The sequence below is a fragment of the Trypanosoma cruzi genome, genomic scaffold (assembly GCF_000209065.1).
Source record: "Trypanosoma cruzi strain CL Brener 1047053516879 genomic scaffold, whole genome shotgun sequence".
NCBI classification, from domain to species: domain Eukaryota; phylum Euglenozoa; class Kinetoplastea; order Trypanosomatida; family Trypanosomatidae; genus Trypanosoma; species Trypanosoma cruzi.
The window spans coordinates 114,416-128,394 of NW_001849545.1; the positions used below are offsets into that span (position 1 = coordinate 114,416).

At 56.3% G+C, this 13,979-nt stretch overlaps 2 protein-coding genes and 2 pseudogenes across 2 annotated transcripts, besides 3 other annotated features; all 4 read left to right on the forward strand.

Annotated features, from left to right (window-relative positions):
• Tc00.1047053508495.9 lies at nucleotides 1-730 on the forward strand (annotated as a pseudogene; the record flags this gene model as incomplete).
• Nucleotides 1-13,979: part of a sequence feature (areas not merged during assembly with more than two copies in the genome that could not be assigned to a particular haplotype) that runs on past the window's edge.
• Tc00.1047053508495.20 lies at nucleotides 2,004-4,541 on the forward strand (annotated as a pseudogene).
• Nucleotides 4,634-4,702: a sequence feature (T-rich).
• Nucleotides 5,099-5,126: a microsatellite.
• Nucleotides 6,584-7,237, forward strand: Tc00.1047053508495.30 (uncharacterized protein; the record flags this gene model as incomplete). The annotated part of the gene is made up of 1 exon (XM_812293.1): nucleotides 6,584-7,237. One exon carries the CDS (start codon nucleotides 6,584-6,586, stop codon nucleotides 7,235-7,237), a length of 654 nt encoding a protein of 217 aa, XP_817386.1.
• On the forward strand, nucleotides 9,552-10,445 carry Tc00.1047053508495.50 (mucin TcMUCII, putative; the record flags this gene model as incomplete). Its single annotated transcript, XM_812294.1, has 1 exon — nucleotides 9,552-10,445. The coding sequence occupies one exon, from the start codon at nucleotides 9,552-9,554 to the stop codon at nucleotides 10,443-10,445; it is 894 nt and encodes a 297-aa protein (XP_817387.1).

Here is a 13,979-nt window from a genome sequence, read left to right on the forward strand (position 1 = left end):
CGTGCACGGAACGAATTGCCCGAATTGTCGGCACCAGCGGAGTCAACACCCGAAGCACAAAAAGACTCTCCCAGTAAACAAGAAAAACCAGAAAGTGAAGCTGCTGGTAGGGCTGCAACTGGAGACGAGAAACGGCGGAGTGACGCGGAGACACAAGGTCCTTCCACCGTGATGTCCACCGCCAGCGCCAGCAACGGTAGGAGAAGAACGACCAACAGCAGTGGCAGTTCCGGCAGGAGGAAGCCCAACGGCACAAACAGACTCGCAAACTTTGAAAGAAGAAAGGACAAAAACGCCACCGTCACCAAACAAAAAGGAGCCTGAAGAGACGGAGCCTACTTCTGGAGATGGTGTGGCAGAGCAACAGGGTCAAGGCACTGTTTTACCGGATCTGAGGGGTGGACCTACCGGCAGCCCGGCGGAAGTAACGGCATCATCCATCTCTACAAGTGGCAGTGGTGATGGCCGGAGTAGGGCGGATGAGAATGACGGCAACAGCAAAGGGCCCAACCCCGGAGGGCCACACAACGACCCCGAAGCCAGCCATACCAACGCTGCGCCCACAGCCAGTGAGACAAAACCACGTACGGCGAAAGCAGCAGCTACCGCCAGAACAGATGGTACGGCAACGCCTGGCAGCAGTGACGGCAGCACCGCGGTCTCCCACACCACCTCCCCTCCTTTGCTTCTTCTTCTTGCGTGTGCGGCTGCTGCGGTGGTGGCCGCGTGAGAGTGAGGGAGAGAGAGCCATGCACCGCCCGCACACACACTCGTCCTTCACTCCTTCTCTCTCTGTGTGTGTCCCCTTGCATGGACTCTCGCCCTCACCTCACTCCACGATGCACACACAATAATGTGCCCATTGTATATATGCATGCACACCCATGCAGGCCCGTTGGTGCTTTCTTTTGCACGACACGCACCGCTGCCGTCCTGCCTGGCTGCATGGGCGGAGCACCGTAACTGTTTCTGTTTTGTTTCCGTTGCATTGAGTGGGTGACCTCTCTCTCTCTCCCTCTGTGTGTGTGTTTTGCTTTACGGGAGTAATGAGAGTGTATGCGCTGGTCGTCCCACCTGTTGCTGCGCGTCCCCACTGCTGGGTGGACGCCCCCACGCTTTGGCTTTTTGTTTTGTTTTTCTTTTTGATTTTGTGGTTGAGTGCACCCATTCCGCGGGCTGCATGTGTGTGTGTGGGACGATATGAGTAATTTGTGTGTGTGCTATCTGCCTCTCTCTGCCATTGCTTTCTTTTGGCTCTGTTGTGCCGCACAGCTGCTCTGCAAGTATAAAGGCCGCCAATCACATGCACACACACGAACGCCCTTTCGTATCGTGCACGCTGAGAACGCAAATGATCCTGGCTGCGGCGGCCCTCACGATTGGGGAGGACGGGAGACCGCGATTTGCCTTTTTGACGCAGTTGTTGTGCTTGCGGCGTGCGGCCGGTGAGTGGTGTGGCATGGAGAGTGCCTGGGACAAGTGCGGACTGTTTCCTGCCGTGCAGCTGCGCGTGCCGACGTGTCTCTCCCGCTGTGGATACGTCGGTCAGGGACTCTCCGGCTGTGCGGGGAGAGACAACAGTGAAACGACTGGCGGCAGCGCGTGTGTGCTGCGAAGGGTGGCTGCGCCATTTGGCATTCCGCTTTTTTTGTGTGGGCATTGCTTGGTGTGTACTGACGTGTGACGGACGACACACGCCGTGTCTTCTGCTGCTGGTGGTGACAGTCGCTCTGTTTTCCCGGTGCACTGTTCTTTCTTCCCCTGTGCCGTGTGTCTGTGCGCGTGAGTTGCTGTTGTGGGGATTGACTGCGGCGCGGATGATGGTGCCACTCACTATGGATGCTGGCGGTGCTTATTCCTTTACTTCTTTTGGTGGCTTTTTTCCTCTTTTTATTTCCCGCTCACTATCTCACGAAGAAAGAAAACAAAAGCGCTAAACGCTACTGTGAAGTTGGAAGGCTCTGAAAGGACCAACAACACACACACACACCGCCCACGCACATATATGCTCCCACGTGTTGCTGCGGTGAAGGCACCCCGCACACACAACCGTTGCCGCGTGACCGGATCCAGCGGAAGGAGGAGGGAAGGAAGAGAGAGTGAGCCGCAGAGGCCCAACATGTCCCGGCATGTGTTTAATTCCGCGTGCTCCTCCTCTTCGTGATGTTTTGCTGTGGCAGTGGAGCTGCAGCCGCTGTGGAGAACAGCGATTCAGTGGCGGATCCAACGTTTGAATGGAGGAGTACCACTGGTGATGAGGGTGTAACTGTGGACTCGTTGGGCGTTCCCGGCCTTCTAAAAGTGGGGACTGCCGTATTTGCCGTCGCCGAGGCGCAGTGCAATAAAGGAGGTGAAGGCAGCTTTACAGGCATTGCATCCGAACTTCTCACGGATCCAACGGATAAAAAACCGGTGGAAGTACTGAATGAGGCCAAAAAGGATACACAAGTCCTGGAGGAGGGCGCTCCCGCAAAGAAAAAGAAAGTAGATGTGAGCCGACCAACAACAGTTGTGAATGGAACTGATATTTACATGCTTGCTGGAAAATACAGCCGGACAGCAGCTGCTAAAGACGCTCAGGAGAGGGGCGCAGGTGAGTGGGGACTTTTGCTGGCGAAAGGGAAAGTCAGTGATGGGGACAGTGGCAGTAACAAGAGAATCCGATGGAATGTGAACCAGCGACTGGTCGACACTCTCTTTAAGCGCGAACAGGATTCCTTGATGCAGCTGGTTGCAGGCGGTGGATCGGGTGTTAAGATGGAGGACGGTACGCTTGTGTTTCCCGTGGAAGTAACGAAGAAGGGTGAATCAGAAAACGACGGAGAGGAAGGAAAGAGTGTCTCACTGCTCGTATACACTTCGGATACTTCGGATGATTCGAGTTGGAAGCTGTCGAAGGGGATGTCTGACGGTGGCTGCGGTGATCCCTCCGTCGTGGAGTGGGAGAAGGAGAAACTCATGATGATGACTGCGTGCGATGATGGCCGCCGCAGGGTGTACGAGTCCGGTGAAAGGGGGAGTCGTGGACGGAGGCACTCGGGACACTCTCGCGCGTGTGGGGCAACAAACACGAGGAACAGACGAAACGTGTTGCGAGCGGGTTCACCACAGCGACTCTTGGAGATGACAACAAAAAAGTGATGCTCGTTACTCTGCCGGTGTATTCTAAGGAGAAGGGCAGCGAAAAAAAGGAAAAGAGTGAACTCCACCTTTGGCTGACGGACAATACGCGCATTGCTGATATTGGGCCCGTGTCCGAGAAGGACGAAGACGAAGTTGCCGCCAGCTCCCTGCTGTACGAAAGTGCTGAAGGTGAAGATAATAATAATGAGGAGGATAAGTTGATTGCACTGTACGAGAAGAAGAAGGGCGATGAGAAGCCATCACACGGTCTTTGGTCTGTGCGTCTGACTGAGCAGCTGAAGCGGGTGAAGGAGGTGCTGGCGACGTGGAAGAAAGTGGACGAAGCTGTCTCCAAGCTGTGCCCCACTGCAAGTGCTGCGAAGAGTGCCTTGACTGAGAATGACTGCAGCGCCGGGGAGATCACGGCTGGGCTGGTTGGCTTTTTGTCCGACAACTTCTCTGGGAGCACATGGAGGGACGAGTACCTCGGGGTGAACGCCACGGTGAATCATAATGGTGGAGCTGAGAAGGCGAAAGACGGCGTGAATTTCCGGGGAGCGTGGGCGGAGTGGCCCGTTGGCAGGCAGGGGGAGAATCAGTTGTACCACTTTGCGAACTGCAACTTCACTCTTGTGGCGACGGTGTCCATCGACAAGGCGCCGGAGGGAGATAACCCCATTCCATTGATGGGTGTGCGTGCGGGCAGTAAAGGAGAAACCAAACTTATGGAGTTGTCGTACAACAGCGGAAAGAAGTGGAAATTGTTTTGCGGTGGCGACACGACCAATGAGCTCAGCAGCCATTGGGAAGCAGGGACAGCACACCAGGTGGCCATTGTGCTACAGAACGGCACCCAGGGCTCTGCGTACGTTGATGGTAAGCGCGTGGGTGCTGCGCCATGTGAATTGGAAAATGCGGATTCGGAAGAGATCTCGCACTTCTACATTGGAGGGGTTGGAGACAGCGCAGAGGTCCAAGAAGTCGTGTCTGTGACTGTGAAGAACGTCTTTCTGTACAACCGCCCGTTAACTTTTTCAGGTGGGGATGCCGATTTGGAAGAGGCTCCCCACTTACCACCGGCAAATCCGCAACCAACTGAAGCCGTTCCTCAATCGGTGGAAGGGGATCAAAAGGCGATGCCTCCTGCGGGTAAGCCTTCTGAAGCACCAGGGGAGCAAGCGACCTTGCAGCAGCCTCCAGAAGAGCGTGAAACACAGGAAAATACGACGGTGGGGGAATCTGCCTCCACACAGCAAGTGCCGGCGAATCGATCGCAGGGAAGTGTGGGGAGTGCGGCGGCTCTGAACTCCCATGCCGTTGGAGGAGCAACGGGTGATGGCGGCACTGTGCGTGGGAGCGGACTGCTGCCATCGCTGCTGCCGCTTCTGTTGGGACTGTGGGGGTTTGCGGCTCTGTGAGGAGTGACTGGCTGCCGCGTGTGTTACTTGCGACCTCCGCTGCGGAGAATTACTTTTCCCCTGGAAGGAATTTCTTTTCTCATAAAACATCTTTTTTGTTGTTGTTTTTATAAATTCTTTTGTTGTTGTTGTATTTGTTTTTGTGTACTTTTTTTGTTTTTCTTGTGTTTTAATGTTTTCTTTTTATTATCTCCCATCCCCCATCCCTTTATTTTTTGCTTTTGGGGCAGTCACTGTGGACGTTTTTCTTTTCTACTCTTCCCTCTTTTAATTGTTTCTTCTGCACTCTTCCTGCGAGGGGTGCCGTGTGTTCCCGCCCAACTGCTCCACTCGCACACCCACCGACACGCTCACGACGACGGCCCTGTGCGCCTCGCCTGCTGCACGCATGAGGAGGGGCCGCGACGGACGGCGCGCTGCGGGAGCCGTGACGTGTGGGCGTGCGACGAGGGCCTGTGGGGCGGAGCACACATTTCTTCCCTCTTGTTTTGTTTTCTTGCGGCCAGGGCGGGCAGACACCCGCAGCGCCACACACACAGCCACACCCTGCCGCCGTGTTTTTCTCTTCTTTTTTTTTTTTTTTTTGCGCCGGCGCACCCTTCGGTGTCGGCCTCGTGAGCATTTCTTTTCTTCTCTGATGATTTCTTTTGCTGCGCTCACTCTCCCGATGGAGTGACGCGACTCCCGTCATGCCTGCGTGCTTCTCTCAGTCCCCCCACACACGAGTGACTGTGCTCTGCGGGCCGCACTCACGCGCCGATGGGAGGGCTGAGGGGAGCAGCAACACGCAGATGACCGCATGAAATATAAACGATGTGCGGACACACATGGAGGGTCGGACGGCTGAAAGACATTTAAATATCTTTTAATTTTAATTTGGGCAAAATATGCAGACAGTTTGGTGGGGCTACAAGGCAGCCGGCTGCTTTTTTGAATTTGTGTGGAACAGTAGTGGACGATTTCTTTTTCTTTTATAATTATTTTGTGCGATGGGGTTTGTGTAAGACGAAGGGGGTGGTTTTCTTTTTGTTTTGAATAAATATTGTGTGGATCGCCACTGCTTGGGCTGCGGTGCAGTCATGAGTTTGAGCGGTCTTCTTCTCGTTGTTTCCGCCACGCACCTTCGCTGTACATTTTTAGTTTTGTGCGCCCCTCCACAAACTCCGCTCCCTCTTTTCTAATTCTTTGCCTCGTGTGTCTGCAGGCACACAACCACACACACAAGACGCACATCGCAGTGGATTTGAATGCTTCTTTTGTAGTGCATGCTGGCAGTTGCGTGTGGCGGCCGTTGTCTTCTTCCGTGGCCATGAGGAGAAGGGAGGAGGGAGGGAGTGTGCAGCCCGAGTCTATTTTCCTGCGGGTGTGATGCACCGCGTGTGGCTGCGTTGAGTTGGGCTCCGTGTCGCTTTGAGGGCGGGATGGCTGGAATTTTGTTTCCGCCTCGTGGATGGATGAGGGTTCGCCTGCTCATTGTGTGACTGGTGTGGTGGCCGCGGGTTTTAGCCACTTCCCTGGAGCTGCGGGAATGAGCTGGGGGAGATGGTGGTGGATGTCTTCTCCTCCTGCATGGTGGGTGGCTGCTGGCGTTGTGTGCCTTCCCCGCGTGGATGCCGTCTCGTGGTGTGTGAACTGTGCGGCTGGGCCTGCTGCCCTCTCCTCATGTTGTCTGCTCTCTCTCGCTGTATCCGCTGTGCTCCGTCCCTCTCCCTCTTGTTGCATTCCTTTGCCTTCTGCCTCACGGATCAGCTGACTGACTCCAGCGACTCCACTACGGGTGATGACTGCGATGGTGACGGTGCGGCGCCGTGTTGGTCCTTGCGCCCTTGTGCTGCTGCTCGTCCGTGTGCGTGACGGCTGCTGGGAGTCCTGGACATGTATCTGGTGCTGCGGATGCGGTGGTTGTGCCGGTGGATGTGTCGTGTGCTCCGAGTGACGGCAGCCTGAGCTGTCGCGTGTGTGTGTGCGCGTGGAAGAAGTGTTCTGCTGCCAGTGCCGAGGCTCAGCATGAGAATTATACTTTCAGTGGCTTTGATGTGCACATGCATGGCAGGAATGGTGAGCTGGGTGCTGTGTGCCATGTGGCCAATGCGGTGCACACATCTAGCAGCTGTGCAAGGAAAGAGGAAGGGGCCACCGTTGCCTTCACGGTGAATGTGACGACACATAAGTACGCCGGCCCTTATGAATTGTGGTGGCGTCAATTTCCCCCCGATGGAACCATCCATCCGCCTGCACGGAGCAGCGATGCTGACCGGACGGGCATCCGTCAGTTGCCGCCGCCCCGTGAAGAGAAGGACGAGACAAAATCTGGTGGGACAACTGCGTCGCAAGTGAATGCTGAGCCGTCACGCCAAAACGAGGATTGGCGACGGTCTGCGGTGGCTGACGGACCCAACACCGTCGGTCCGAGTCCCGCATCCAACACGGCGACCAACAAGTCCGAGACGAGGCCTGAGTTTGCCACCAATCCGATCGAAGTGATGGTCCCGAATGCATCCAAGAAGAGGCCTTCCTTTGCCAACGGTCCGAGAATAGTAGTGGCGTCGAACGCATCCGGGATCACGTCTGTCACTTGTGGCGGCAGGGAACACGTTGCCGCGGATAACACGGACGAGGTGAGTGAGCGCAGCGCCACTGGACACAAAACTCCTTTCTTCAGAAAATGGCGCTGCGGGCAGTGGATTTGTTGCTGAGGGTGATGCGGGCGGATTGACTCAACGCCATGCCTCTGGACACGAAAGCAAACCCCTATTACAAAAACTCACCGCGCAGTATTCCGGGAGCGGTGTGGGTCTACACGACTGCTTTGCCCAGCGCTGCGACGCGAAATTGACACTGCGAGAGTTAACTGTTTCCAGCAGTGCGCGTGTTTGCGTGTATTGGGCGTTGCTGCTTTTTACTGTATTGTGTGGGGTTGTGGCATTCATGTGAGCCAAAGAGTGTGGAATTGCGAATTCTCACGGAGAACATGTGCCGCGTTCCCTGCGTGATTTCTTTTAATATTTACATCTTATTGTTGTTTTTTGTTGTTTTCCTGGAATGATAAGTATCCTTGCTGTTGATTTATTTAATAGTTCGTTCCTGCCCACCGTCATGAGTGACGTGATTCCCCTCTTTCTGTTTGCTGTTTTGTTGCCCACACGCGGTGCCGGCCTCATTGCTGTGCGTCCCACGGACTGCACGAAAGGAGGAGTGGAGGAGCAGGCCGGATGCCGCGTGAAGTGTGAGGGGTGTTGTGTGGGCTGGTGGAACAATAACGTGGTTTTCTTTTTTCTTTTTACTGCTGCAGGCATTATGAACATACAGAAGCACGTGGTCGTTTTGTGCTGCTTGGCACATGAAATAAAAGTCCTGCCGAAAGAATTTTATTTATTTTTTTGGGGAGTCCCGCTGGAATCTAAACCTCGGTTGTTTTTTATATTTCCGTTTTGCGGGGCGTTGTGTGTTTTTGCCCTTTCACTGCTTTCAACTGCCTCATGGTGTGTGTGCGCTGCCGCTGCTGGGCTGCTGCCATTTGTGACTGTGCGGTGGCTGTGCGTGGTGTAGCGGCCGTGTCTCTCCTTTTGCTTCCGCTCTGCGTTGACGGGTAGTTAGTTTGTGCTGAAGGCTGCAGGCAAGCGACAGGAGTGATGGCGATGATGATGACTGGCCGTGTGCTGCTGGTGTGTGCCCTCTGCGTGCTGTGGTGCGGTGCCGGCGGCGGTGGCTGTGATGAGACACCGCAGGCTTTGCCTTCTGGCTCTGGTGGCGGCAAGGTTGTTGGTGATGGTGGTGGGAGAATAATGAGGACGGCTCTGGTGTGTTGGGTTGTGCCACTGAGGCCAAAGGGATGGGCATCGTTTAGGGGAGCGGGACAATAATGCGGCAGCGGTAACGGGGGAACTGTCCGAAACACGCATCCCCGAGTCGTCGATGGAAGAACCGTCTTTGCCACCACCGCTGCAGCCGGACTCGGAAATAACGTCTCCTCAAGGGCCGGATGAAGCCGCACCAGCGAAGGGCACAACCCCCGCAGCGCAGCGGATGAAAAGGGTGCGGCCGATTTGGGCGGCACGCGGATCGCATCCCGTGAGGCTCCCGTCACGCAGTCCACATCATCGGGCACTCCAACTGGCCCCACTGCTGCTGCAATGACGCCTGCAAACAGACAGGGTGACGATTCCGCTGATACTCCAACAGCACGTAAAAAAGATTTGAAAGCAACCGAGCGCACCGCCAGCAGTGATGCGCTGAATACTCGGGAGAGTGACAGTAGCCCGCAGTTATTCCAGCCGCACAGCCTTACACCAATACGGGCAGGACGGGGGTCTTTGACGTTGAGAGCAGCTCCGGGAGAGTTGAACCCGCCGCCTCCACAGACGACGAAGAGAATGATACGAAGTCATAACTTCAGAGCGCATCCGACGGCACGGGCACCGCGGCAGACAACAGTGAGGGGTTCACAACAATACCAATAACGCCACTAATAAAATGAACGTCTGACGACAGTGACGGCAGCACCGCGGTCTTCCACACCACCTCCCCTCTTTTGCTTCTTCTTCTTGCGCGTGTGCTGCTGCTGCTGCGGTGGTGGCTGCGCTTCCCGTGGACCAACAATCCACGTGGTGTGCGGGGATCTATTCTTTTTCATGGTTACTTTGCTGTTGTGTTGCTGTGTGCGCTGCACCTATTCTCGTGTGTGCGTGCCCTCCGTGAGGGGTGCCGACACGACGGACCGCTCTCGCCGTATGTACATGCGGTGGAGCCTTGTGTGCCGCTCCTGTTTGCTTCTCCCTCCCCATCTGTGTGTTGGTGTTGCGGCAGGGCTGTGTGTGTGTGTGTGCCTGTTGCCGTGGATTGGAGTGTGTGCTGTGCGTGGTGTGCGGCGTACGGTGCATGCCTGGCTGCTGCCCTCTCCTCATGTGTGTGCCCTCTGTGTGTGTCTGCCGCACCTCTCGTCTCCCCTGTTGCTCTCCATGTCCCTCACTGTGCAGATCAGCTCCACACCACTGAACGACCACACTCACGATGATGACGTGCCGTCTGCTGCGCGCCCTGTTGGTGCTCGCCCTGTGCTGCTGCCCGTCCGTGTGCGCGACGAAGGGTAGTGGAGATCCAGGTAAGGGTAGCGTTTCAACGTCCCATCAGTCACACGGAGCAGGTGTTCCAGGACCCGATGGGGCAGGGTTGTTAAGTGGGTCCAGTACTGGACAGACATCACGTGGGAACCCCGCATCACAAGCATCAGGTCCGGCAGCCGGTAAGGGACACGCTCCGTCAGGGATTCCGGGTCCGACCGTCACGGTAGGGTCAAAGGGTCAGGGGGCCGGTACGCCAGTGAGTCTGGGGAACGATGCGGAACAGTCACATAGTACGTCCGGTTTGCAATTGGCAGCAGACCCGGCCAAAACGTTACAGGAACAGGTAGAAATTACGGGGGCCGGTGGGTCAGAATTGCAAAGTACGTCCAGTAAAGAACACACAGGAAGTGGGAGCCAAACGTCACAAGGATTAAGTTCCGGGAACGGTACTGCACAAAATCGAGGTGAAAAAGGAGCGGTAGGGTCAAACAAGCCGGACGGTAAGGAACCAAATTCAGGCACGACGACCGATACCGTACAAGAGACAGGCACGGGATCGGCTCCGTCAGCGAGTCCCGATTCAACATCTCCGGGGCATATTACAGAACAGCAACCAAGTGGATCCGCTAACCCAGTCCAACAAATTCAAAAGGCAAATGCTCCAACTACGACAACCACGACGACGACCACTGCGCCAGAGGCATCAAGTACCACGACCACTGAGGCGCCAACTACAACGACCACCCGCGCACCGTCACTTCTTCGCGAAAGCGACGGCAGCCTCAGCGGCTCTGCGTGGGTGTGTGCCCCGCTGCTGCTCGCCGTATCCGCGCTGGCGTAAACCACTCTGGGCTGAAGAATTGTGTGCGGGCTGTGCGTGCCAGCACCCAACCGCGGGGACTTGTGTGCGTCCACTGTGGTCCGATGTGCTAAACAGGATAAAATAATGATTGTGTTTTGCTTCACTTGCTTCCGCTGCCCTGCTGTGTGCTCCTTGCCGCTCCCCGCATCCGTCACGTTGAACGCACCCCAGACACACTCATGTGCATGGCACGCACACAACTGATTGCGTGGAGTCGCATTTGAGGACGGGTGCGTGCGCGCTGGAGCCATACTGTGCAGCCCTTTGTTTTGTGTGTTCACATTTTTAACTTCATTGCTGTTCGTTTACCTGTGTTTTGTTTCTAATTGTTTTGTGTGTTTTTCTGTTTGCTTGCTGCGGGGCGTTGTGTGTTTTTGCCCTTTCACTGCTTTCAACTGCCTCATGGTGTGTGTGCGCTGCCGCTGCTGGGCTGCTGCCATTTGTGACTGTGCGGTGGCTGTGCGTGGTGTAGCGGCCGTGTCTCTCCTTTTGTTTTCTGTGCTTTTGCAGGCGGCTCCACAGCGTTGGGCGACTCCACTGTTTGTGATGATGACTGGCCGTGTGCTCTGCGTCCTGTTGGCTCCTGCAGTGATGTGCAACAGCTCGTGTGTGTTTTTGACGGCTGCTGCGACGGTGTGTGTGTGCGGCCCGCTGGTGATGGCGCGGTGACTGCTGAGCACGCGCGGGCTGTGATGGCTGCGGAAGGAGGACCGTGGCCGGTGGCTCTGGACGAAAGGGGAACGTGAACTCTGAGGTTGACAGCAATCAGGAAGACGAGGAGGGTGGAGAAAACACGGCGGGTGAGGGCCCTAATCCCACCCACGCAGGACCACTCACTGCTCCGACGAGGCAGGATCAATCCTGCAGCGACCCACTGCGAAGTAACAATTGCAATCCGTCCGGCACTGGCAGCGCCTCTGCCGCTCAGATGCGTGCAAATGGACCGGAGTCTTTGGGCGGAGGGCACGCTGGTGGCGGGAGGACCTCCCAGGGAAGTGAGGCTTCGGAAAAAACCGTCACGGGACAGTCACAGTGCCAGGGACGGCAAAGGAAACACCGCAAGACGATGAAGGAGGAGAACCCGGAGCGCAACACGAGGCCAACCAAACCACGAAAATGACTGTGATGACTTGTTGCGCAAAGCAGCAGTGGAGCAGGAGGGTCACCAGCGAGATCGCAAGGTGCGCCACGACCCGATGGTGGCGAGAATGCTCATTATTATTTTTTCCCTACTCTTACCAGCGCGTCTAGCCGCACGATGCCATCCTGGTGCCGAGGAGGCGGTTGAGCAGCGGAAAAATCCTCCTGCTGTGAAGCGACTGCCATTGAAAGAACTTTTCGCTGCGTGGATCTTCCTGAATGCCCAGCCGTTGGCGCGCAGCGGAGGTGCCTGGGCATTCTAGAAGCAGATGGCGAAAGGCTTCCTGCGTGTCAACTGGCGTGCCTGTGGAGGTTGGCTGATCCTGCAGTGGCGGAGACCGCTTCCTGGCACCACAGAGCGAGTAGCGGTGAGTGGCTTGGCGAATGGTACAGCGCCACTTGTTGCTGGGCTGGGCAGTAAAGCATGTCAGCGGGTCCGTGTGCCATATGGGCGCGATTCCATGTTCCGTGTGTTGTCCGGTTGCCATGGTCTGCGTCGCATGCTGAGCCGCAGGCTCATTAGCATGCACTCCACAATGTCCGTAACAAAACTGCCGGTGCACGGACCGGCCGGCACGCATCAGTGTCAAGAGACGCTGCCAGATCCGGTCCTTGTTGAGGGCCGCCAGGAGAGACTGGCTTTGTGTCGCCACAAGCGGGGTTTTTATGCCTGTGCTGGATACGAGGGATAATCAGCCACTCCAGGGCCAGGAGCAGCGCACTGGATTCCGTCCTGCAGCTTCAAGGGCGTGTGCCGCAGTTGTTACTTACTTTCTCTATTATCTGCGAGGAATGCAGGGATGAAGGCGGTATGCCAACGCAGGCTGGCGTGGGAACGTCGAAATCGCCATCCGTTGCGAGTGTCCACGAGCGGTGGCTGTGCAGCGCTAGAGTCTCTTCGCGGACTCTGCGCATTTCCCTTATCAGTTCTTTTTCGTCGGTGATCGAGTGGTCTATCGGAAGTTCCACACCGATGGTGACCCGGTGAGCGGAGGCCGCAGACCAGGGAGGAATGGAGCCACGAAAGAACCGCTCTTCGCGTGGTGAGCTCTCGGTGATGCCGTAGCCCTTTGCGCATGCGTCTACGAAGGCATATGGCTCGTGCCGAGACAACGGCGGGATGCGGAAACCAGCGCAAGGCGAAGGCTCAGACGTTGATCTCCGCTTCCAGTCCATCTGACAATTGCGTGTGTTATCAAACATGGAGAGCCGCGTGCAGGCGGACGACATGGAGCGGCGGTATATTTGCTTCTAGGAGTGCGGATTACTTGTCGACAGTGCTCGGAACTCCGCTGACGATGCGTGCCAGACCTGCGTACGTCTCTTGCATCTCATTCTTCGCTGAATCCGTCGCTACTGCCCATATGAGCTCGCTGCCGTAGCGTAATTTGGATGCGCCGTATCCGATGATGAACGTGCGTGGGTCATGTGGAGATGGCCCCGCCTCTTTATGCGCAATGCGGCGTGGCTGCGATATCCGTTGCGAGGTGGCAGTGCATTTCTTGGAGGCCGCCACATTTACCGTCAGTTGCGGATCGAGATCCATGCCGAGAAGCTTCTTAGTTCGCGATGCCCCCATGGTCATGACTGGAATTTTACATCCAGCCACTACCAGGGGCCACTTTCCTTTGCGATCATAGTTTGACTCCGTGTGCGTGGAGAGTGTGAACCAAGCGGCTTTGCACTTTGACGGGATGATGGCCAGGCCACTTTACTGGCCCCGCGCGTGCAGTTTTTTGAGGACCGTGTTGGCTGCGGGAATGGCGTCTTCCCGAGAGTGGCCGTTGATTACAATGGAGAGATCGTCCGCGTGCATGTCTGCTGTGACACCCGCAAAGCCGTTCAGCAGATTGAGAAGTGGGTGTGCGTAAAGGGAGAACAAAAATGTGTTCCCAATACGGACCCCTGAGGAGCTCCTCGCAGCGTGGAGGACCGATCGCCGTGTCTGTTGCCAACTCGTGTCTTCGCGTAGCGGCCACGCCGAAATTTTCCAAGCCACCTTCGGCAGTTCACCCCCGGAATATTGGCCGGCAAGCGACTGAGGACTCGATGAGCAATGAGCTCAAAGGCCTTGCGGGAGTCTACCAGCACCAACGGAGCCCGATGGGGTCTGCAGTGGAGCTCGCTTCCAACACCGCTCTTCTTGGGAAGGTTCACTTGGAAGTAGTCGGTTCTGTTATGCTCCACTTCGTGTATCAGGTGTGCCAGCTGCATCGTCGTGGTACGCGTACTACGGCACGCATGCTGGTGCAGACGAGGCGTCCACAGCCAAAGCAGTCTCCTCAATGCCATTTTCTCAGCAGCCTTACCCACGATGGAGGGAAGGCTGATGGGTCGATATGACTCCGTTAGCGCCGGCGAATTACCGGGTTT